Genomic DNA, 24798 nt, shown 5'->3' on the forward strand with positions numbered 1-24798 from the left:
AGTCAGCCACCTCGTAAACGTAATCGAAGAAAGCACTACCACATCGTATACTAGGGTACTTTATTGCTTGTGCATCTTTTTTTCTGCACGGCCTACTACACAGCCGGCTACCACAGGTGCGGCTTTGAGTAAACGCAATCGAGATTACAGCAACTTGAAACTGCAAATGTTCGCGCTATGATCGTACAAATACAGTTACGAAAGATCATTACAAGTCAATCTTTCTAATTTTTTATACTTTCCGCAATTCTTTCAAATTTATTAAATGCAAATCTAAAAGTATGAATTATATATGTATTGTATATTATATTAATTCAAAACACAACATCTGTTATAAAATTTGAATGCAATTCTTTTCTTAACATAACAGATATTTTGTCACGTTAAGTTAATATGTAATATTTAGAATATAGGAATTAAATTGCATAAAATGATCTTATATCAGATCAGATATCTGATGGAGATTTGTATAATAATCACATTTATAATTAATAACTCAATTATAAGTTATTAATAAGAGGGTACGTGTGAGAGAGGAAATACGAACATATAAATCACTTGATGATTTCAATACGTGATAGTGTCAATGACTTTATACGTAGATGGAAAGTGCATATTATTCGAGCGATGATTTGTCGCACTTTGTTACGAAAATATTTTACTATTTTCCAGATGCATTTGACTGTCACGTTCATTAATATAAATTAATAATGCATTCATCTGATTTTCTCATTGACTCATAGACTATTCCCTTGAATAGTATTTTATAATAATTATGTACACAATTATTAATTGTGTCAATAATTATCATTAATAATTTACTTTTTGCGATAACGATTACGGCTTGCTTTTCTATTCTGCTTATCTTTTTAGTTGTACCACGTTAAATATCATCGTTAACGCTCCGATCGATAATAAATTTTCGTACAATCGCATAAATAAATTTAATCATGCGTGACTCACCGGGGGAGAAAAATACCTATGTAATACACCTTCGCATGAATATCCCAGCCACGGTCGCATGCAATTCCCAATCTGCGCGGCAATATCGCGATTGGTTCCCTCGTTGAGTTTTGCTTCGTCTTAAGACGAGACAAATGGTGCGCCGTTCTATCACCGTCGTTGCGCAGAATAAAGCTGGAGAGGGCCCGATGCATTGTGCGAAGTAGGAGGTACCCGATCAGCGACCAATAGAAAGAGCCGCCACCCACGAAGTAATAAAAATTAATTTATCACATGGATCACCGCCTACGCCATTGCTCCGTTCACGCGGCCGAGATTTCGCAGCATCCCGCGAGATAGCGTTATTTGTCGGGTATTCCGACAAATATTTATCTCTTCTCTCGTGCGCATTGCATCTTTGCATCGTGATGCACAAATGTATCTATAAATCGATATCGCCGGACAAATTTCCGTTCGGGACATCTTTTATCTGAAAACAAAGAAACAAAATTAATTAAATGTGTCACATGAAAATGTTTTTATACGTGCTAGTAATAACGATAATAATAACGTAATCATGCGGATGACATTTCTGAATATTGTATATCTTACATTACGCGCTATGATGCGACCCGAAATCCCGACATTCTCCGGATATAAAGATGCAAATTATCGAAGTTACGTGAAATTTAGCGCGTTTTGTCTGATATTTTGTAAGGAGAAACACTCGCGAGAACTGTTTACACGGCAAGAATAACAATCACGAAAAACGCGAAGCGATATAGATCACGACTCCGCGACGCGTTTTGAAATTTGACTGCGATCTATCGAACGGCGCAACTTTGCGATTCTCGATATATCGAAACACAAAAGAGGAAGCGGATTAAGAGTCAATTTCATCAATCTCGGTTAACTTTAACCTCCGGTTAAACTATATCTTTGTCTTCAGATACATTCTTTAATAAGATACTTTTGTCTCTTTTCAGATACATTCTTTAATTAATAAGAGACAAAGATATAGTTTAATTGGAGGTTAAAGTTAACCTCGAGGTTGGTGAAATTGGCTCTAAGAGCTAATTTTACTAAATGTAGTTAGATAAATCGATGGTTAAAATTAGCAGGGTGGTCAAAACCAAGCATTTGCGTGTCTATAAATGTCATGAATATTTTCATGTCTATTTGCAACTCTGCTAATTTTAATCGTCGATTTATTTAACTGGACTTGATGAAATTGGCTATTAATTATAAAAAATGCGGACATGAATATTATGTGTTTTACAAATATTCAGCATTTAATGCAATTAAATATTTCAATTAGTAGTTGTTACTTTGATCATTTGATACAATAATTGTCAATTATCGCAATTATAGTTGACAATTTCAAATTTATAATAAATATATGTCGGCGAATACCTGCTGCATTGAAAAGGTTAATTTAGTATAATGAAAATATTACATACGCATTCAAGTTTCAACATATGTTTCTCTTCTTCTAATGTTCATTGATGCTTTATTTGACGTTCACGAAACAAGAAATTTATTATTTGAAAGAATATAAGTAACATTTTTTATAGATAATACTGGAGGAGAGACGTATACGACGTGTGGCGTGCATCTTTAAATCGAAGACTACATAGAATTGAAAGCCAGATGGCGCCAGGTTCCGGTGAAGAGTTTGTATACGTCGATAATATTTTCATCGAATCAATTAAATCAAATCATTTAAATTAATTTAAAAAGGGCAAGTTATTTACGCTAAAATAATAGGCAAATACTAATGTACAGGTAAATGAGATATATTTGTTAAATATTCTTATAAACGAAAACTTATCAATGCAATTATAGAACAATTTCCATCAATTTAAAAATATTAGATTTAATTGTTTTCTTATTAATTTCTAATTTCTTATCTACGAATAAAAAATTATTAAAGAAACTTATGAATCTGGCGTACCTTGAAAAAAAAATTATTACATTCTAATACTTTATAGCCAACATTACGCAATAAAAAAATAATCAAATAGACAAAATACTGTTAAAATTATATAGCTCCTACCAGGAAGAATTTTAATCGATATAATCGATTGTTGATAATATTGCGATAATAGCAGTGATACAAAATTACTAAAGCGGGGAACACACTTTTGCATAGACGCATAAGCATAAGCATAAGAATCTTGATTGGTCTATAAACGTATGCATAAAAAATTTAACCAATCGAATTTCTTATGCATATGCTTATGCACTTATGCAAAAGTGTGTGCTCCCCGTTTAAAGGTTCGTCCAGACATCTGTCATAATCGCACCAACAACCAATCACGTATATGCTATTTTACAAGTAAAAAATAAAAGGTCTACATGTTCATTATCATAATAATTATATATGCATCGAGAGAAATCGATCGATTATTACGTTTAATTGAATCGATTGCCGCGTTCATCGTACTCGACTTCGATTGGTCGATTTTTCTCGCGCGTCCATGGAACGGAGCTTAAGGTCCGACAGGTCTGCCAAGGATTAATCAACCTCGCGATGCTGTGTCGTCGAAGAATTTGGCGGATTGTTTTCGCGCGGCGGTGGTCGTGAAGATTTTGGGCATGAGGCATGTCGCATTTGTGACGATCGACGAGAACGCGATAGACTGAAGGAGGAAAAGACCCTGTCTTCGGGATGTGCGATAATTTTTGGGAGCCCTTAGCTGAAATCTACATCGCGGATCGGGAGTGCTCCGATTCCGACGATTACATTTATTGTCTTTGCAGTAGAGTATTTATCCGGTAAGTGCCCTCCTGGCGTAGATCGTACCCCGATTCTTCGACTTGTTGGCCTTTTTTTTCCTCTCGAAACAAAATACTCGGTGCGCCCACACGATTGTCAGATACCCGAAACGCTATCAAGTATTAACCCGCTTATTGATCAGTGGTGTGAAACATGATTTAACCTTGACACCCACTCGTCCATCGCGATTAACTAAGATTTCGCGGTCAATTTTTCGAGCCCTGTTCTCTCATGTCACCTGAGGAATAATTAAAATTCGGAAATTGATAACAGATAATAGTTACTGTCAAACTCTTCTTCCTTCTCATGCTTTTAATGATAATCATATGGTGCATTGTCAGGTCATAATTTGACAAAATTTTACAGAATTTATAAACCTTTGACTTTCTCAAAATATAAGCATTTAGTCGATGATTCGTCTTTTATTATTCATAAATAAATTTTGCAAAATTTGGTCAAATTGTAATATTATGCATCATGTAGTTATCGCTATAAAATGGAAAGAAAGAAAAGTTTGAAACTATCTTTATGTAGGAAAGATGTTTTCATGTCAACTAATTTGTAATGTTTAAACTCACTTTAAATTAATGTGGATTAGAATTCTATTTCGTGTATTCGAATTTTTTTATGTGTTGCGTATGTAATACAGAAAACAATTAAAGAAGCAAAATATGCATTTAAAATGTATTTTAAAATATATAAATACATTAAGATATGTAACATAAAATTATAGATTTCTATCTTGAATTTACATTACAAATTATAGATTCAGTTATAGATTTGAAGTGAGCTTTATAAATAAAACAAAGATATTTTATTTTTCAATAGAATAAAGAAAAGATTTCTTGGGATGTAAAAAAGAGTTGGACATTTTTTGTCTTCTCTGTCTTACAAATTTTGATATTAAAACTTGCTATAATTATAATTGTACTTATATATTCTCATTGATTCTTCTATGCTAATTGTTCTTTTTAGGACTCCTGAGGTTTATACAGTCTTAGCTTCAGAAGATGCCAGTGAAGGAGAAGATATCGATGGAGATTACGTGGGGGAGATGTTGGATCTTTACAAAGAATCTACCATCGAGACACAATCCATAGAAAAACATGATGTATGATCATTTATTAACATATACATATATGAAGTAGACAATGAACATATATCTTTTTACCGTTTTATATTAATTTTCGATTTTTTGATACAGGAAGAACCAGTAAGCTGTTATTGCAGCGCATCTCATACAGATAACAATTACTCTACGGACGAACATGACTCTGTACGCGATTCAACTCACTGGCCCACTGCACATTCCTTGACCCAAAAACTGGGTCTACATCAGTCAGATTCTGGTGCAGATCTCTCTGAATATCATGATCAGCATGAGGCGAAAAGTATACAGAATCTTGTCGCATCCTACGGGAAGACTTTCCAAACTACAGAGACTGAAATTGAAAACAGTTACGAAAATGTAGATATGCTAACTGAATATAAACATGTATCAGGTAATGGCATTATTAACAATCCTTAAAAAACTGTTTTAAACTTTATAACTTATTAAAAAAATAAATGTATATTAATGATTTATATTGTTTTTTTTTTTAGATGACAAGGAGGAATCAATGGCACAAAGTTTATCAAATAGTATTATGCCAACTGAAGATGAACACAACAAAGATCTCACTTCTTTTATGCAATATGATTGCGACTCTTATAATGATTATTCTTATTCTGCATATTATGGAAAGAATAAAAGTGCAATGGACATCGCATGGGAAAAATTTTGGGCTAAAAATGGAGAACAGTTAATCTGGGCATCTTGGATCGAAAAATATGCAGATTATATCAATCCTGATTATTTTCAGACTAATGCATGCATGGCAGAAGACGAAAAGTCACAGGATGCTGAAATTAATGAAGTAGCCGTAGAGAAATATTTTGAGCAAAATACGTGTTTCCCAAATCAAGCGCACAAAAACTGCGAAATTCTACGTTCTAACTTCGCAGGAATTTTCAATAAAAGTAACTCGAGCGACGGTGAGTTCAAATTAGCAGCAATATCTTCCTCGAATACTAGTTTTTCATTTGAACAAACGGGCAGACAAGATGTTAATGACAAAGATGCGGATGAAAATAGAAAGAAAATTATCAATTTCGAGTTATCACCAGAAGATGGAGATGGTTGGAATCCTTTAAGCCCATTCAGTATAGAAGAAAATTATAATCAACAGTCTAACGCAGAAGATGAGAGATTATTAACGAGATGTGACTCTGTTAATGGCTCGATAGCAAAAACAAATGCGACTTCTGATTCCATGACAAATGTTACCAAAATGACACTAACTAGTTCTAGTTGTGATTCCAATTCTGTTCATTCGTCTAGTCTCATTACTTCCGTTACAAGTTCCATTGAAAGCAGTATAACTAGCAGTTCTGATCAAGAAAACGAATTTTCAGTAGAAGATAATGATAAATATTGGCAACATCTGTGGAAGGAGAATTTTCAGATGCAATATCAAAAGCAGTATGAATTATTTATAGCTAATTTTAAAAAGGAACACAATATAGATCGTGATAAATTATATTTTAACACGTTAAATGAACGAATTGGAGATTCAATAGTACTTCAACAAGATGATGTAACTCTCCAGCAGCAAGAAAGTATACCTAACAAGGAAATTTCAGAAATTAATATCCGTGAAAATCGAAGAGACGAGAGCACAGACACTGTACAAATCGACCAAATTACATCAAGTAAAGTTAATTTATTTGGAAATAAAAGCACACGAAAAATTGTAGCAAAATCTAAAGCGAAAACGCAAAGGTTAATTATGGATTCTGTGGGTATGCTTATGAAAAATCTAACAATAAAGACAGAAGAGAATGAGTATATTGATATTGTTGAGGAAGAAAATTCATGTGAAGAGCAACAACAGACTACACATGCTCAAATTTCAACTACAGAAACTAAAACAGGAGCTTCCAATTACAATTTCAATAATAATCAACAAAAATCTTTTGATGAAGGAGACGAACTGCACAAGGAAGTTCAACAAAGGTATATATTTAATAATAATAAAGCAAAAATTATATAATAGTATATATAGTAATAATAATAATAATAATAATTTTCTTGTAAATAAATCTTTATTCTTTATTTTTCTATATTTCGATTCTATTCTAATTTATATTATTTTTATTTTTCCCTATTACAGTCACGAAAGTAATTGCAACGATAATGAAGATGGTTTAGAAGCTGTAAAAAGAGCTTTCTCATTAATGGGCTATAGCTTAATTGAAGACGAAAGCCAAAGAAAATTGCAAGGCGAAGTTGTGTACCGGAAACGTAATATTAGGCGACAAAGTTTTCAGTTAATGGCAGAACTTAAACGAATGAAAACTACACATAAAACCACTTTTGATGATGCAGAAATGATTACCAAACATACAAATAAGGTAATTTATTCCTTTATGTTTTTTATACTTTTATATGTAAAATAGGCTGCAGTTATTGCTTATTTTTTAATGAATTTAAACTTGTTAATATATTTTATCTAGCTAAAAACATTAAATATGCTATATATTTATATTTATTTTATATATTTTTTTATTTTTTTATTATATATATATTACAAATCTAATCATGATAGTAAAAGAACATGTAGTTTCTAAAAAACATTAATATAGATAACTAGAAAAGGCTGATGGTTTTAGCTATAATAAAAATCTAAATGATTAGCCTATAACGCGATATTAATTTTATTATATTAATTTTATATTATCAATTTTATATTATCAATTTTATATTATCAATATTTCGTATATACATGCATGATGCATGTTTCTATAATCAACTCTTTGACAATTGTCACGTGACATGTGCGCACGCGCGCTCATACACACACACCTATACTGATTTTAGAGGTTATTGTTCTGCTGCTAAACACAAGAAATGTGTTCGTTCGTGCATGCACGTGACATGTGCGTTACACAAACTTTTAATACTTTTATAAGCTCTCAACGATCATTAAAAGTCTTCAATGCCTTCACATATTTTTTCCCGTAGTGTTTCACGTACGAAGTACAAAGTGCGAAGGTCACATGTAAGATTATGCGCAGCATATAAAATTTCCTTTATTTAGCACGCATTTGTTTCTGATTATAGACAAACAAATATTTATCCTGTAATTTATCATCGGTACCTGCAGAAATCGATGTAGAGTCTAATGAGAAAGGTTCCTATGCAAAAGCACAAGCATTCACATCAAGCTCTGACGACGAAGATAATGTAAAAAAGATGTATAAAATAAAGAAGAAGAAGAAGCAAGTTAAGAGGTTGAATCGAATCCTTCCAAAGGAAATAGCTAATGATTATAAACTGTGGAAGTATTATATCAAACGATTTGGTCTCTTCAGCAGATATGAAGATGGAATTAAATTAGATCGCGGTAAACAACTCTACATATCCCTTAAAAATTATAAACATCTTTTGTTTATATAAAGTGATAATAATTATATTTTTTACAGAGAGTTGGTTTTCTGTGACACCAGAAGAAATAGCGAAAAATATAGCTGAAAGATGTAGATGTGATACAATTATTGATGCATTTTGTGGCGCAGGCAGTAATTCTATTCAATTTGCATTTACGTGCGAGAGAGGTATGTCTATTTACTATATACCTCCATTAAAAACTTGTGAACAAACATTTAAAGATTATACTTTGGTTTTACAGTGATTGCAATAGACATCGATCCCAACAAAATTAAGATTGCTCGACATAATGCAGGAATTTATGGTGTAGATGATAGAATAGAATTTATTACTGGAGACTTTCTGCAGTTAGCACCACGATTGGTTGCAGACGTTGTGTTTTTAAGTCCACCGTGGGGTGGTCCTGATTATATAAAGAGGAAAGTGTTCAACCTTGAAAATATCATGCCCCCTGTTGGTGGAAGAAATGTATTTAAAGCAGCAAAGAAAATTACGGAACATGTGGCCTATTACCTACCCAAAAATTCAGATCCTCTACAGGTAAATAATTTTAATATAATAATTAATAATTTTAGAACTACTAGGTAGTATTTAAGTATATTTAAAAAAAATATGTTTTTGCATATTGATTAAATATAAATATAAAAAAATTACAGATTATCAAATTAGCTGAAAAGTATGGTCAGGTGGAACTACAGCAAAATATGCTCAATGGCAGGTTAACAGCTTGTACAGCTTATTTTGGTGAATTGGCCAGAATATAATTTTAAAAAAGGAAAAGAATTTTAAAAAAGAATGAAGAGAAAAATCTCTTAATTTATGTTTCAGTTATATTATTTCTTTTGCTTTGTTTTATCAAAATCAAAAATTTTTTTCTGTTTATTCTAAAATATTTTTATTTTACTCTAAAATATAATACTCAAAAGAATAATGTAATTTACATTTTATAACATTTTGAGACTAATAATTTACATTTTTTATGTACAATGTTCCATCATTTTAATTAATAAATATACCTGCAAGAATAAAAAAACATTTTATGATATATTATGCTTTAAAATTATATTTAAGATTTTGAATATGAACAGAATTGCTAAAATTTATTCGATTTATTTTTGATTTTATTTACGTCTCTAATATTTATTGCAAAAAAGCAGAAGGGAATATCAATAAAATAAGCTAAGATCTTTGATATTAGCAAGAAAACAATAGTTATGGAGATCATTTTATTAATTTTTGACATAAATTATTAATTTATTATTGCATAATTTCACGCATCAATATCTATAGTTGTCACATTTGTTTCTTCAATATCACTAGTTGTCATGGTATCTTCAATATCGATGCTTCTCACACTTCTTTCCTCAGGTTCTGCAGGTATTGTTATACCACCAGTGTCTATGTTTTCTTCTTCTTCCCTAGGAATTTTTAAGAAGCAATGCATCGTTTCGTCATCCTCTTGCTCGATCGTAGAATCAGTTTTGTTTAAACTTTCTCTTGTTGATAATGAACCTTCGAGATGTTTCGATGGTATTTGTATTGTAATTGTTTGTGAAGTACCATCAGCAGATGTTGAGGAAGACATCAAATTAGCTTCTAATGTATCTCCGTCTTTCGAAAAGGCACCCAGGCAGCTATAAACTAATTGGGCTGCCGCGATGTTACCAGGAAAGACTTCTACATTCTCGTTATCTACAAAAAGTAATAAAGAAATTTAAAGATTCACTAAATTATGAGAAGCATATATGCACACAGTTTAATAGATTTTTTAGTATTACCTTTTTTCTGCACATTAGATTTTATTAAACCCTTTTCGTGATCTTTTATATGTTGAATATAGCTTTCATTTTTTACTGTTTTAAAAGGACACAAGTCGCATGTAAATAAGCCAGATAGTAGAGGATGCCTCGATTTTAAATGATTTTTATAACTACTACTTTGTATTGCAGTATATGAACAATGTGGACATTTATACGGTCGAAATCCTGTAGTAAAAAATCAAATCGTTCTTTTATATAAAAAGTATATATACGATAATCATATAATTAATACATTATAATACTTGCCTGTATGTTGCATAATATGTCGTCGTAAAGAGTTATGGTCTCCAGTTCTATATTCACAAATCTCGCATCTGAAAGGTTTGTCTCCTGTGTGCTGACGTAAATGCATTTGCAACATGGCTTTCCTGGCGCTAGAGTGACCGCAAACATTACAAACATACGGACGTAGCTTTGAGTGCACGGCTTGAATGTGATTCTTCAAACATTTCGAATTGGCATAGGTTTTGCCACACATATCACATTTCTTAGAAGTGTACCATCGAGTTACTTCTAAGGTTTTGCGATCCAAATGCATTACACGATGATTGCGCAATTGACTAGCTTGCTTGAAACATTTCCCACAATCTGGACACTTGTAATCACGAGTATCGCTGTGCACTCTCATGTGTGTTAAAAGCTTCACCATGGTAGCACTTTTATAAGCTTCACATATCTTGCAAGTAAATAGACCTATATCTAAATAAAAGTATAATTTTGTGAATATAAATTGTTTTTGCACCACTTATATACTGTTTTTGTGTTTTATCTACAAACCAATTTGATGCTTTTTCCACAAATGTAAACTACATTGGCGCCACTTTGTAAATTTCATATCTCGACATACACTGCATTTGAATTTTGCCCCAGTTTCAGATTCTGTGTGACATAGAATATGTTGCTGCATAATTTCTTCTGAGACGAATTTATATGGGCAACTTTGATACGAACACCTTGCAAAGATTATAAAAGTTCAAGTAAAAAAATATATATATAAGAAAACATATCTCTACAGAATATATTTCTCATAAAAAAATAACATACTTAACGTTTCTTTCAGTTAATGCTATCATTTTCTTATTACGCATATATTCTGAGCTTAAAGTTTTTGGGATTTTTACTGAATGTTCTACTTCATTATTTTCGATATGTTGGTCTACATGTTCGGTTATTAAATCAGGATTTGTTAGATCGGTCAAATTTTCCTTTCCTGCCTCATCACTTCCAATATCTGTCAATTGATGATCCTATCAGAAATATATTTTATTATACTGCCCAGATAAAAAAATAAGTTGCATTAAAAACAATTAAATTCAAAATTATTACATTAATCATGTGTTCTCTACAGTCCTCAAAAGAAGGAAAACAATTAGAACATTCCGCACACATATAAACTATTCTTACTTCACCCATATTTTTAGACTCTTCCTTTGGCTGTAAAAAAAAATAAAACCAATTTATATATATATTGCATTATAAATTTCTACATAGTTTTTATATTTTTAGATTATTTACCTCAATATCTATATTTGAATTTAGATGTATTTTTTGAATATGGCCTAATAATTGAATTTTATTTTGAGTTATATAAGCGCATATCTTGCATTTGAAAGCAGTGACAATTTCTACAAAATCATCAACATTAACATTATCATCTTCTATAACAAGATTTTTCTCTGCTTCCTCTGTATCAACTTCATCATATTGTTCCTCTGACTGTTCATATGTATTTTTAACTACTATATTTCCATTAGCGATATACTCATTCTCACAATTTTCTACATCCTTTGATACTAAGAATGCTTTTTCATGAAAATTGCTCTGTTCCACAATATGATTTGGGTCTAATTGTTGAAGTTCTCCATTTTGAAATGCATACACTTGTCCATTTAAATAAACCAAAGAAATTGATTCCTCTTCGTTTTCTAGCTTAGTTTCCTTCACGATATCATCTGTATTTTGCTCTTCGCTAAATGTATCTTTTATCATGTCCATTGGATATGGCGCAATTTTGTAAATATATTTTGTGCCATTTATATCACAATTCAAATAAGATACATCTACATTTGTTTCTTCACTCATCGCTGATAAAGATTGTAAAGTGATTTAACCAAACATTAACATACCATTAAAGATTCAGGATATTTGCACATTAACTTTTTAGAGCAGCTTGCAATACAAATTTCAATATATATATGACTTGTAATATATGTAAATGTATAATATTATTTATTATAATATGCAATACTCTTCCCCAATAAAATAAAAAAAAATCAATATACAATTTTGTATTTTAACCATGTAATTCACATATATACACATTCATATTTAGAAACAATAAAAAGAAAAGCGCGATGTTGAGGAAAAGCAGAGTACGCAAACAATTTTATTTTAATATTCGGTGAATAATTATTTCACGAAATGTCAAATTTAAACGTCAATATAGAATAAAGAGGTTATCTCTGCGAGCGGTTTATTGTACAAGGTTAGCAATATTTCGAGCAACAATTTTTAAGTCGGGTTCAACATATCGATAAATCGAATAAATAATTCTTCTTATGACGACACGTTTGTAAAAAGAATAGAGAACACACAATTGAAAATATATTCGAATTCGAAATCGTTTCTCGCGAAGAACCTCGCGCAGACGAGCGTCTGGTTCGAGATTTCCAAATACATTTCTATTGCATATATATAGAATATATATACATATACATATATAGAATATCACCGCAAAGCTGCGTAAAAGAAATACAAACGAGAGATGAATTACTTTATTCAGCTAAAAATTACTTAAATAGAGATCACTTTAAGACGTGAGAGATATACAAAAAATAGACAGATGTCAAATTTTTGCATATTATCACGTGATCACAGTGATCATATGTTACATGACATATATGTGCAGTCACACATAGGCATATATATATATATATGTGTGTGTGTGTGTATCTATGTATATATAATCGCATGTTTAGGCTGCTTATTTTATAATCGAGAATTTTCGTGCATATTTTTTCCTTTGGCGATTAATGAATATTCTCCGATAAGAAGGTAATGAGAAAAAAATAAATAAATGCTTTAAGATATAAATATATTTTACAAGAGCGAGTCTGAATTACATCCTTGTTCGATCATGCGCACATTGATATTTTCATGTAAAGTAGAAGGAGAACAACGCAAGAGTGAAATTAAGTTTACTGAGGGTGCAGATTTGGGAGATATATAAATATAGAAGAAACATTTCCTTGTGTGATTTTGAAAAAAAAAAAACATCAAATTTCAACTGTATATTCAAAAAGGGATAATGACAACAAAGAAGGTACATTAATATAGATTGTATTAAAATGTGATTTTGTTGACACTTGCATATTTCCAAAATTATTAAAAAATACTAATTTTTTTTTTAGGAACACAGTAAGCAAACACGTCTCAGTATTGAGGATCGTGTTAAAATTTTAGAACGTCTTGACAATGGAGAAAAAGCTGTATCTTTAGCACCGGAGTATAAAGTATCTACATCGGCAATAGCAAATATAAAGAGGTCGAAAGAGAATTTGTTGAAACAAAGAAATTCACTTATTATGTGTCAAGGAAAAACGTCGAAAAAACGATGCACAGGCGTTGAAAATAGTCGCCTGGATCAAATGTTGTATGAATGGTATATTGCGGAAAGAGATATAGGTACTCATGTGACAGGACCAATGTTGCGCAAAAAGGCATTGCAGTTGAATAAAACACTTAATGGTCCCGAGACTTTCAAAGCATCTGCAGGATTTTTGAATAAATTTAAAGAGAGACATGATATTGTTTTAATTCGTGCAGAGAAAGATGTTGATGAAGAACAAAATTCTACTGTTCAAGATGCAAGCGATGACTCGTGTCAAGAAATGATTGATGACAATGAAAAACAAGAAAACTGGGAAATATTAGATCAGCAAGTGAACTTGCCTGAACAGTATGAAGATGACATCGATCATGAAGAAAATGAAGAAAATGAAGAAGTAGAAATAGAAATAGAAAATAAGGAATATTTAGATGACAGTTTTGACAATGATCTTACAGCAAAGAATGCTTTTAATGCAATTAATGCATATATTAGTTGGTACCAAAATCAGAATTATTGTTCGCCCGAAGACTGGCAATATCTATGGAAATTTTGGAAACATTCCCTAAATCAGACCTTACTTACAAAGAAAATATAAAATAACATATAATATATATGTATATATTTATTATTTTTGTAAAAATAAAAAAAATAATGTATAGTAAATTGTTGAAATTTTATAATAGTTTTGTACATCCATTTATTGAAACGTCAAAATTTATTTTGTAAAAAAATGTTATTTTTTATTTTAGAGTTAATTCCTACAAAATTTTAATTATTCATTGATTAATATATGTACAATATATTGTATATACAACAAATAAATCTTAATAACTGTATATTATATATTTCTTACATTTATATACACTTAAAATAATTACATAAACTTTGAAGATCTCACAAATGATGAAAGTAAGTCGTTTAGTTTATTTAGATATATGTTTAGGTGTTCTTTCTGCATTTTGTCTAGCAATTTCAGGAAAGAATTGCGAATTATATTTCTGTTTTATAGCAGGTTTAGGAGTTTCTGGTGCTACAATAGGTATTGGCTCACCTCTCACTTTGGCCAAGAGCGCTTCAGTCCTTAGCTTTTCACTTTGCTCTCTAAGCATCCTCTCTGCTCTTAATTTCTCTATATCCATACTACTACTTTGACTCTCAACTTCTTTTTTTGCTAATTGCTTATACTTTTTCTTTTCTTTTTCATGTTTTTTATGTTTTTTGTCTTTCTTATGTTTCTTGTGTGTACTATGCCTTTCCTCAGAATGAGAACTAACAGAATGGCTATGTTTTCTTTTAGTACTTTCTGTCTTTATTTTTAAATGGTCCTCGTCAGGTTTAGAACGCATAACACTTAAATATCTTTTTATATCACTCATTGGATCATTCAAAGCTTTTTTCTTTGTTTCTACTTCTACATTCTTTTCTGTATCTGTTAGTCTCTTCGGTAATTCCTCATACCAATTTTTCTTTCCAGTTGCTTCGTTAGTATCTTGTCCCAAATATGTTAAATATCCAATTTGTTTTTCATATTTTTCCTTCTCTTCTTTTTTTTCTTTTTCATGTTCCACATTAGGTTTATTGTAATCAATCTTACCATCTTCAAGATCAGCAAAAAAGTTGACATGTTCTAATTTTTCATTGGAACTGTCAACTTTTTCACGACCATCATATTTAAATCTTACTTGATCCCTTAATAAATTTATTCTTGCTTCACTCTCCTAAAAAAAAAGATCACACAATTATAATATCAAATAATAATTTTGAGCAGCAAGTCAGTAAACATTATTTTTAATAGATTTGCTAACAAAAATCTCTATAATTAATATTTTAAATAATTTATTAAACTTACAGCTTTCTGACTTCGCTCTTGCTTAATTCTTTCTTCTTCAGCAGCTTTCGCTTCATCTCGACGTACACGAGCGATATTTTCTTTCGTTCTAACATGCCATCTGAATAAATAATAATTATAATTAGAATATATTTCTTTTATATGCAATATACAAAAATACATTTAACAAAAAGATAATCCTTTAATATTTATACCTTTTTTTTGGTAAAATATTCATTTTTGTCGATGCTCACAAAAACAATCTTTTTAATTAAATAAACTTAAATTCAGTCAAGTTACTTGGGTGAATTTTTATTTTGATTTAGCAAAGCAAACGTAAATAAAATTTTCACATAGCTTATAACCTATAATTTTAGATATCGATTAGCTATAGAAACTAGGCAGCTTTTGAGCGAAGATATAATGTTTTACGATTGGCTGTCAAATAGGAAGATTTAAAAAAATCTCTATTCGGCAGCCAATTGCGTGATAGCACATTGTGTCTTGCAGTTGGTAACATTGATAGAGAGAGCTTCTCTTTGCAGCGTGCTAATATTTTCCTCGAGAACCTTGTTTGTGATAATCGAGGTTATAACCGGCACAAATTGTGCTAAATAATTGGTTTACATTTTAACTTAAAAAGTAAGTAGATATATATGTACATTCATAAAATAATATGTGTTTTATTTTTAATATCTATCTCAACACACATTTTTATTAATATGCTTTTATAACCTAAAAATTAGCTTTAAAAAAAGAAATCTTATTTGTCTGTATAAATCTATATCAATGCTGATAATTTAATGCAATTACTGAAATGTATTGTCAAAGAATTATATTCTAAGTAAATACATTTTCCAATGAACAATATTAAATATATATATTAGTATATATATAAACATATATATATATACATATATATATGTATATTAGTATATATTGATATAAATATATTGAATATGGATTGCAAATGCTAATTTATCATATGTTATATAATTTTTAAAATATTTTTGTAAAATGTAGATTACAGACATCCATCATGGCTGCGACGATGCCAATAAATCCCAAACCATTCTTAAATGGATTGACCGGCAAACCAGTGATGGTAAAATTAAAATGGGGCCACGAATACAAAGGTTACCTGGTTTCTGTGGATGGCTACATGAATTTGCAACTTGCAAACACTGAAGAACATATCGATGGCAACTGTACTGGAAACCTTGGAGAAGTTTTAATCAGATGTAACAATGTCATGTATATAAGAGGGGTGGAGGAATCTGATGAAGAAGGTGAAATGAAAGACTAAATAAAATAAATTAATTATAAATTTAACGTATATAAGACTTTAATCTGATATTATTAAGTATTATAATTTTCGATTAATAAAATTACTTTTACTAAATTAATAAATAAAGACAATGTTTCTTCTACAGATAAAATTGCAACAAATGATTGATGCAAATTTAGATTAACATGGTTTTGGAACATTAGTTACTATAGATTTTGGTCTTGATTTAAACAGAAGCTTCTTTTTCACAATAGCCTTTACAATGTATTCTGTCATTACGCTTTGCTCTTCTTTTTCAATTGTTTCATCCCTTATATTTTTACGATGTCTCTCTAATACCACCAAAGGTTTTTCAAGTGTCATTTCTTTTCCATGTAATACATGAATTCCAATTATTAAAATGGGTACTCCAGTTTTTGTAAAGTGAAGATCGCCAATTAGTTGGTTATCTGAATTTTCGATTCTTTCGAATTTTAAATCGCCTTGTAAATCTATGATAGCCCAATCTTCTATAACTCCATCTCTAAAAAAATGTGAAAATAAACTTTTATTCGATTTAGAAATCAAATAAATAATACATGTGTGTAAATAATATAAACAAATATTCATATTGTGTGTGATAACTAATATATGTATAAATCTATATGCTAAAGATGTGTCAAAAAATTTTACCTTTTAATCGGTACAATCATTTTTTTAGATTCTTTATTTTTTGGAGTCTGAATTTATGTTGGACGATTTTACATGTAACACTTTGTTAGGTTAGGTATTAAATGCCGCCAAAAATATCAGTCGTTCATAAACTTACATAATGTAGACCATGTAAATTTCCTAGGCATTAGTGAGAAATCACATAGGATAATCTTTGAAAAATACCACTAATTTTGTAATGCAAAAAATTTTAAAATTAAAAGAAAAAATTATGAAAAAAATAAACTTTTTACGATTGAAACAGTTTCTTTTTTTTCTAATTAAAATATTTTTATAAACATTCTACATTCATATATATATTAAAATGCACAATTATAAGTTATTTATAAATAATATATTTTTTATATACAATGGATATACACATTAACACACCACACGTATATACGAAAGTAAATAAATACTTTTGTAAGTTTATCATTTTATTTGATGCAAAAATAAATTTAAGAAATTTATAAAAATAAGTTTTTAATCAACAATTTTTGACAAACTAGTTGTGTATATATATATATAATTAATAAATCTTTCATTATATTTGATTTATATAAAATTTATATGTGGTTGAATTAATTATTAGATTAAAATTATAATAAAAACAAAAAATAATAATTAAAAGAATAATTATATATGTATATACTATTGTAGAAAAATATAATAATAGAAAAGGAGGCTCGTATAAGGATGAATATTTATTAATTGCATAGATGAAATGTGCAATTTCGATTTAATGTTGCATATATGTATATATTTTATTTTCAATTTCTTCACATATGGAAGTAAATACATTGAACGTAAATCACAGCACATTTTCGCTCGAATAAACATTTATGTATATGTATCGCGACTGTAGTATGTCCAAACAAAAGTAGAAATAAATGCTTATGCATTTGTTATTAAGTATATTACTAGAATCTGCGAGATATTCATATATTTCAAAATAAGATATTGATGTTCGTTTACATATGTCACTTACAGATACAGATTTATCTTTTCTTTCGTATAAAATCAAAGTTTTAATTATAAATTCGAATTAAATATGTACATTTTAATGACTTGGATATATTTTAGAAAATATATATGTAGATACAAAATAGACATAAAAATGATTAATATTGATCATGAAATGATTTTTAGTGCTCGGTTTTCGTTTATTTTGCACGATTTGATGAAATAAGTACTTGGCATCAAAGAATTAGCAATTAATGTGAACATTTTACAGTTTTTTTCTCTTAACATTTACATCAGATATACAATATATATGTATATATATATATATATATATGTGTGTGTATATATATATACATATATATAATAGTCTCTCTCAAATGTAATTAGCTTTGATTATCTATTGATGCAGCAATCGAGAAGTATTAGGCGTTGAAGCTTATGAGAAATGCTAAGGCAATATCACTCGCAAAATAACGTGTGCGTAATGTACATAATGTCTATGTATATACGTTATATATTTTTTATATGTACAAAAATTTTTATATATATGAAATATCTTCTAAGAATAGAGTACAAAATATTTTAGGAAGATAACTGTGCAGTGAGACGATCAGAAATAGGAAAGTGATACTTTCATTCACATTACTCTAGTTAATTATGCTTCTTATTCACTACAAACAATATAAAGATCTTTAACTCTTCGTTCGAAACGTACCCTTTTACAAGATTTACATACACTTTTAAAATAAAATAAGTTCACTAAAGAGTGATTAAGATGGAAACGCCTTAAGTGTTTTTTAAAATTTTCCTATCGTAAAAAAGCGTTGCCATCTAACTCTAACGTTAGCAGTAAATTTTAATTAATTTCTAATTTCGAATATTTCTAATTTAAGTTTGCCTATTATTTAAGTTCGAAATGTGGCATATATTTTAATTATTAATAATGTTACGTAAAAAAGTAACTTATAAGGAATTCAAAATGAGGTCTCCAGAATAATATATATATATATATAATATAATAAAAATATAAAAATATATAATTTTATTTTAACAAATATATTTTAATTTATTTCGATGAATATAGAAGATTATAATATATAATTAAAAATTTAGTTGAAAAGTCGAGATAGATTATATAAAGATTTTGTTGTACTAACATGAATCATAATAATTATTTTAATTAAATATTCTATTTAATCTCTTTCTTTAAATTATTAATAAGTGCAAGACAAATAAAGCCAATTATAGATTCAACCAATTATTTTAACGGACGGATAAATTTACGAAAGTAAGAAGTTTTATAAGCTTAGAAGTATAATCTACGTATAATTCTATTATAACATTTTCGCGTGAAAATAGTATGTATATATTAGCATAGTAATAGTGTTATTGGCGTGTGCTTTCATTAAGAGCAATTAGTAATGCTATAGTGTTAAGTATAGTTAATATAAGTGCTTTTCATTACGGTTTCTTTGACCATATATCGATTTTCTATAATAAAGAGAATTTGATCATTTAGAAACTAGAAATTTTCAAGGATAGTTTTGAAAGAACATTAAACATTTTTGTAAGTTATAATATGATAAGAGGTACGTAAGCGAATATATTAACCTACCTTTCATTATACTTTTCTGGATCACTAAAATGTCTTTTTGGATGGACTTATTATCTATGCTAATGTTCATATGTGATGAGGGGAAAGATAGTAATGTGTATCTATTGATATTTACAGTGACAATTATTGAAACGCATTATTAATGATTAGCAATTTCGTTGACTGTTTATGAAAAATTGTATATATACAATAACATCAACGTTGATGTATATCATAATACCACTTTGTGAATAGTCAACAGCATTATTTAATACTATGCCTAAAATGACTTTAGTATGTTCATAAATAATTTCGTGTCTCCTCTGTCGAATTATAATATCCATAATTATAATAAATTAATAAGATTTTCAATTATTTTTAATATTTGATATTTAATATTTTAATATTTTGAAATAAAAATTTTAGATGTGTCTACTTATTTTAAAATATAAGAAAATAGTCAATATATTTTTTCAGACGCAACATTAAATAATATAGATAAAAGACACATACTTTTGCGAATTAGCTTATAGTTATAAAAAAATGTAATTAAAATTGTATTTTGTAATTCCTTAATATATTACAATTTTTTCATTGTACACTCTTGTTTTTAAGCAAGATATTTGTATACATTATGTATTTTTTATATTACATATATAATTATTGTATATAAAATATTATAATTTATTATATAATTAAAATTATAATATTATATATACAATATATATACATACAATATGTATATACATACAATAATTACGTATATGATTGTATATACATAATTTAATTTTTGTATGTACATAATTATAAACATAATTTACACTTAACATGGCTTAACACACTTCAGAAGATTTATTTTCTTAGAATCTTCTCACAGTTTTCGCGAGGCATTATATCGTAGTGACAGAATAATTACTTGTCAGTTAATTTCTAAATTGCTATTTTTTATAGCAAATTCGATTGGATGTACTAATGCGCACCGATGCATACTAAAAACCGTCGTTTTACACACATTTTGCACTGTATACACAAATCGACTACTAAATTTTCATTGGTCAACATACTTATATTATAATTTTGAATAACTTTGTAGTCAATTGCATTTAGTCTGCACCAATGCGCAAAAATTACTGTCATTATTATATAATTATAGAATTTCAAGCTACAGCACCACTGCATTGAGATTTATTATAATATAATTCGGCCGAGAATGAGAGATAATGATTGGATTGGTGCTGACAGCGCCATGATTGGCCGGTTTAAAGTGTGATAAGGTAAATCTACAACAATGATCCGTTAACATCTTTCAGGAAATAACCTCTCGATTACATTAAATACAACAAAGAGTTAATCAAAATACAATAAGTTAACATATACTGGGCGTCATAAATGCCTTAATATTTTAAAAAAGTATTTTCGAAAATAAAAACTTTGACATGTGTCATTTTGATCATATGTTGTATCTCAAATTAAACATAATATCTATTATAAAATTTGTTATAAAATGTTACTTCTGTCAAAGTACTAGCTGATTCGAAAACTGCTCATCTATTTCTTTATCATTGTTGACATTTATGATGCCTGGTATAATTATAATCTATATTTTTCTCTAACGTCTTCCAAACACGTCGACAGCATTGAGCATTCGATAATCGCGACATTTTAATGCCTGTGAGGGTTGCCGCCGATACTACTTGGAAGACTGAGTCGAGATCTGAAGATATCACTCTAGATTTCTTTATACGCAAACGCACACAAACACAAAAATAAATTACATTCTCCTTTGCCTCGCAGTCCGTTCGCGTTCAGCACCGATTTAGCGGACTTAAAAATTACCCTGAGTGCATCGCGCGACTTTGAATAAGTCTCTTTTCTTCGAGTATATCCAGTAACTTCGTTGGAAAAAGATAATGCCGACTTAAGTGCGATCGGTAATCGTTGATTTCGTTACTACTAATTTTTCATCGCACACTCCACACATTGAACTGAATTTAACAGAACTTGATTTAACTTGCACCCACTTTAACTAAACTTTAGACCACCCCTCGTCGGGATGTTTCTTCGGAGCGTTCAGTTCTGGCGTGGTTTTAGGAACATCTCTGTCGGGGCTGGGGCTGGGACTAGGCGAGGAACTCGGCGATCTTGAACTACTGCTAGAGCTGGATCTGGCACGTTTCTTTTGCTCCATTTGAGTCTTATACTCGTGTAAAGGACCGCGAATAACTTTCAAAGTGGTTTCTAATTCGTAGGCTCGATCCTTTAATGCATTGTACAAATTAAGGTCCAGACCCATCTTTCGTGCTCTTCTATGAAGGACTATGAGATGACGCCTATTCAACACGTCCGGCAGCATATATTCCTATAAATATATAAAGAAAAATAGTTGATTTATGTCAAGTTACAATGTTACATACATATAATTATGATCATATAATGTATTTTTGATCATTTTGTAATGTTATAGATTTCTGTATATTTTTTTCGATCTACCTGTCTGGTGACGAGATAATAAATGAACCACATCATAGTAGTGCCATAAGTAACGAAATAAGTGACGGGCTCCATTATATCCCATGAATATTCCCACCAGGTTAATCGGGCTAATGCTCCAAATTGGATTGACATCATGACTAGAAACGTCCAGATAAAGAAATTCGCTTTCTTATAAGCAGCATTTTGTATTTCTTGCAATTTCTAAAACGATTAAGAACATGTGAAATTCATATTCTCTTTTAATTCCTTTATTTTTTTATTATATTTGTATGTATCTAGGTGTTCCTGTTTTAGTAAAAGTATTTTATTTTTCATTATATTCTATCATATTTTATTTTTCATCATGTAATTAAGAAAAAAATGTAGATCATATATCAGAGACATAATATGCATAAATATGTCAGGAAGAACCGTGAAAATTCTAAAAAGTGACATGTTTTTTCTGTTTTATTATCTTATAGAGAAAGAAAAAAAGACGTAAAAAATATTTTACAAAAATAATCTATATATCACATTTAATAGCAAATATAGCAAGTACAATTCGCACGAAGATAGGGTAAGAAAAGTATCGCTGTTCCTTCAGTCACGTGTGCGAAGCGTGAATGAACTAATTAGAAGAATATGGCAATTAAGAAGAATCGTAAAAAACCGGCACACGTAGTATGAGAAAAGATTGATAATAGAAGTGTGACCGCGATTAAATATGACTTGTGTGTTTATCATAGAAGAAATAATTGATGCATGCACTTCGTTTAATTATTATTAAATCAATTAATAAATCTATGTGTTATTTCGCATAAATATCCATGTCTTGTAAGTGTATATAACTCAAATACATATATCTTATAAAATCTATAATATAATATAAAATATTTTCTTTAAATTATTAAAAATATATTTTTACCTGTTCCATGGGTTCTAGTTGTAATCTAATATCTTCCAGCTCGGTTATAACCGATCTTTCCATATCGATGTGATATTCTCGCACATTGAACGCTTCGTACAATTGTGCGACAAGTGCTTGTACGTCTCCAAGTTTTTGTAGATCCTCCTGCAAAAGTGAGAAATGTAAAGTGATACTTATAAAGTGTCACGCTCGGTTCGGCCAGGAAAAAATGTGATCCAAAAAATATCCCCGACAAGTGAAAATTATGATTGACCGAAATATTGCTCGTTTAAAATTCTAATTAATCGACATTAACTAGAGCATTCTACAACTACACCATTTCTACATATATATATATATATATTAAAAAATATCATATATTAAAAAAATCAGATAGAAAGCCGAATAGAAGACTCATTTTTAAGTGATAACTTACCGTTGTGCACCTTTCTTGCAACGGCGGTGAAACAACGTATTCGTTATCGTTTATTACTAATTTAAAATCCTCTTCTAAAAGCGACTCTATCGTATTACTGGAAGATATCCTGACACCATCTGAAAAGCAATCAAAACTTTTACCTTGCATTATCATGCAAAAATCTATCCGGTTACATCTCTAATACTTCAATTATTAATTAGTTGCTAAGAAAAATGATTGATATCTCACCTAATGATGTTATGCATGCTCGATCAATACCGCGATCTTCCGTCTTCAACATATCTAAAAAATTGCCGACCGTGTGTGTTATTGGTTTCATGGTGAACGAACAATATTCTCTTCTGGATGGAAGAGGCACCGTGATTCTGGGAAGCCCTTGGTGATATGCCACGATGACATCCGAACCTACGTTAAGTATATTTATATATTATATTTTTTATTTCATTAAAATTAAACATCATTATTTTTACTATATAATTAGCGGGTCTTATAAAGACAAGTTTATTAAATAATGTAGTATTTTTATTTAAGATTTTATATATTCTTATTTTTCTTCTCTATATACTTAAATGAATCTTGTAAAACAATGTGTAAACTACATTTAAATTGATTTTCGTTATATTTATAATCACATTTTTCTATTTCATTAAAATAAAACGTAATTTTCTTTATTATATAATTAGTGCGTCTTGTAAAGACAAGTCTATTAGATAACGTGATATTTTTATATAAGATTTGATATTCCTATTTCTCTTCTCTATATGAATCTCATAAAACAATGTGTAAGCTATACATTAAAATTTGTTTTCTTATAAAATTTATTTTCGTTATAGGTATTTATACATATATCACATTTTTAAATTTTATTAAAACAAAACATAATTATCTTTACTATATTATTAGCGAGTCTTGTAAAGACAAGTCTATTTATTAGATAATGTGATATTTTTATATAAGGATTTTATATTCTTATG

General features: G+C 29.4%; 8 protein-coding genes and 1 long non-coding RNA gene across 12 annotated transcripts in view; 4 read left to right on the forward strand and 5 right to left on the reverse strand.

The window, feature by feature from the left end:
- Window positions 1-1683, reverse strand: part of LOC114943590 (uncharacterized) — a 244849-nt gene extending 243166 nt beyond the window's left edge. The window contains exons 1-2 of the mRNA XM_085482409.1: window positions 1555-1683; window positions 964-1432 (exon numbers count right to left, since the gene is read on the reverse strand). Of these exons, the coding sequence (XP_085338535.1) occupies window positions 964-1157 (194 nt within the window). The 5' untranslated portion in view covers window positions 1158-1432; window positions 1555-1683. The remainder of the gene's footprint in view (window positions 1-963; window positions 1433-1554) is intronic.
- LOC114943591 (uncharacterized) overlaps window positions 1-2773 on the forward strand; it is a 424129-nt gene extending 421356 nt beyond the window's left edge. Inside the window, exon 6 of the long non-coding RNA XR_003822052.2 lies at window positions 2517-2773. This is a non-coding gene — a long non-coding RNA (uncharacterized LOC114943591). The remainder of the gene's footprint in view (window positions 1-2516) is intronic.
- Window positions 2774-3427: 654 nt separating this feature from the next.
- On the forward strand, window positions 3428-12598 carry Tgs1 (Trimethylguanosine synthase 1). The gene is made up of 9 exons (XM_029319227.2): window positions 3428-3720; window positions 4697-4832; window positions 4926-5223; window positions 5324-6776; window positions 6934-7174; window positions 7884-8166; window positions 8246-8377; window positions 8452-8750; window positions 8867-12598. Exons 1-9 carry the CDS (start codon window positions 3614-3616, stop codon window positions 8972-8974), a joined length of 3057 nt encoding a protein of 1018 aa, XP_029175060.2. The 5' UTR covers window positions 3428-3613; the 3' UTR covers window positions 8975-12598.
- LOC114943579 (uncharacterized) lies at window positions 9423-12906 on the reverse strand. 3 transcript variants are annotated; one of them, XM_085482430.1, is made up of 8 exons: window positions 12804-12906; window positions 11546-12114; window positions 11357-11464; window positions 11075-11277; window positions 10808-10983; window positions 10277-10729; window positions 9989-10195; window positions 9423-9902 (listed from the first exon to the last, which is right to left on the reverse strand). In XM_085482430.1, exons 2-8 carry the CDS (start codon window positions 12110-12112, stop codon window positions 9481-9483), a joined length of 2136 nt encoding a protein of 711 aa, XP_085338556.1. In that variant the 5' UTR covers window positions 12113-12114; window positions 12804-12906; the 3' UTR covers window positions 9423-9480. The 3 variants fall into 3 exon arrangements, with proteins under 3 accessions (XP_085338556.1, XP_085338560.1, XP_029175056.2); XM_085482434.1 differs by having other exon boundaries at window positions 12824-12897; XM_029319223.2 differs by lacking the exon at window positions 12804-12906 and adding an exon at window positions 12625-12778.
- Window positions 12796-14478, forward strand: LOC114943580 (jerky protein-like). Its single transcript, XM_029319224.2, has 3 exons — window positions 12796-13084; window positions 13195-13352; window positions 13441-14478. Exons 2-3 carry the CDS (start codon window positions 13338-13340, stop codon window positions 14233-14235), a joined length of 810 nt encoding a protein of 269 aa, XP_029175057.1. The 5' UTR covers window positions 12796-13084; window positions 13195-13337; the 3' UTR covers window positions 14236-14478.
- On the reverse strand, window positions 14355-15856 carry LOC114943581 (leukocyte receptor cluster member 1 homolog). The gene is made up of 3 exons (XM_029319226.2): window positions 15684-15856; window positions 15490-15589; window positions 14355-15358 (listed from the first exon to the last, which is right to left on the reverse strand). The coding sequence occupies exons 1-3, from the start codon at window positions 15704-15706 to the stop codon at window positions 14564-14566; spliced, it is 918 nt and encodes a 305-aa protein (XP_029175059.2). The 5' UTR covers window positions 15707-15856; the 3' UTR covers window positions 14355-14563.
- A 126-nt stretch (window positions 15857-15982) lies between these two features.
- SmF (small ribonucleoprotein particle protein SmF) lies at window positions 15983-17708 on the forward strand. Of its 2 annotated transcripts, XM_085482455.1 has the most exons (3): window positions 15983-16110; window positions 16492-16757; window positions 16902-17708. In XM_085482455.1, exons 2-3 carry the CDS (start codon window positions 16508-16510, stop codon window positions 16922-16924), a joined length of 273 nt encoding a protein of 90 aa, XP_085338581.1. In that variant the 5' UTR covers window positions 15983-16110; window positions 16492-16507; the 3' UTR covers window positions 16925-17708. The 2 variants fall into 2 exon arrangements, with proteins under 2 accessions (XP_085338581.1, XP_029175054.1); XM_029319221.2 differs by having other exon boundaries at window positions 16492-17708.
- On the reverse strand, window positions 16789-17556 carry LOC114943576 (chromosome transmission fidelity protein 8 homolog). The gene is made up of 2 exons (XM_029319220.2): window positions 17429-17556; window positions 16789-17279 (listed from the first exon to the last, which is right to left on the reverse strand). The coding sequence occupies exons 1-2, from the start codon at window positions 17446-17448 to the stop codon at window positions 16937-16939; spliced, it is 363 nt and encodes a 120-aa protein (XP_029175053.1). The 5' UTR covers window positions 17449-17556; the 3' UTR covers window positions 16789-16936.
- Window positions 17709-20786: 3078 nt separating the features above from the next.
- MCU (mitochondrial calcium uniporter) overlaps window positions 20787-24798 on the reverse strand; it is a 51672-nt gene continuing 47660 nt past the window's right edge. The window contains exons 3-7 of the mRNA XM_029319213.2: window positions 24053-24229; window positions 23822-23940; window positions 23404-23550; window positions 22497-22700; window positions 20787-22365 (exon numbers count right to left, since the gene is read on the reverse strand). Coding sequence (XP_029175046.1) covers window positions 22033-22365; window positions 22497-22700; window positions 23404-23550; window positions 23822-23940; window positions 24053-24229 — 980 coding nt within the window. The 3' untranslated portion in view covers window positions 20787-22032. The remainder of the gene's footprint in view (window positions 22366-22496; window positions 22701-23403; window positions 23551-23821; window positions 23941-24052; window positions 24230-24798) is intronic.

The sequence above is a fragment of the Nylanderia fulva genome, unplaced genomic scaffold (assembly GCF_048542155.1).
Source record: "Nylanderia fulva isolate GAGA-0341 unplaced genomic scaffold, ASM4854215v1 Scaffold10, whole genome shotgun sequence".
NCBI lineage: Eukaryota > Metazoa > Arthropoda > Insecta > Hymenoptera > Formicidae > Nylanderia > Nylanderia fulva.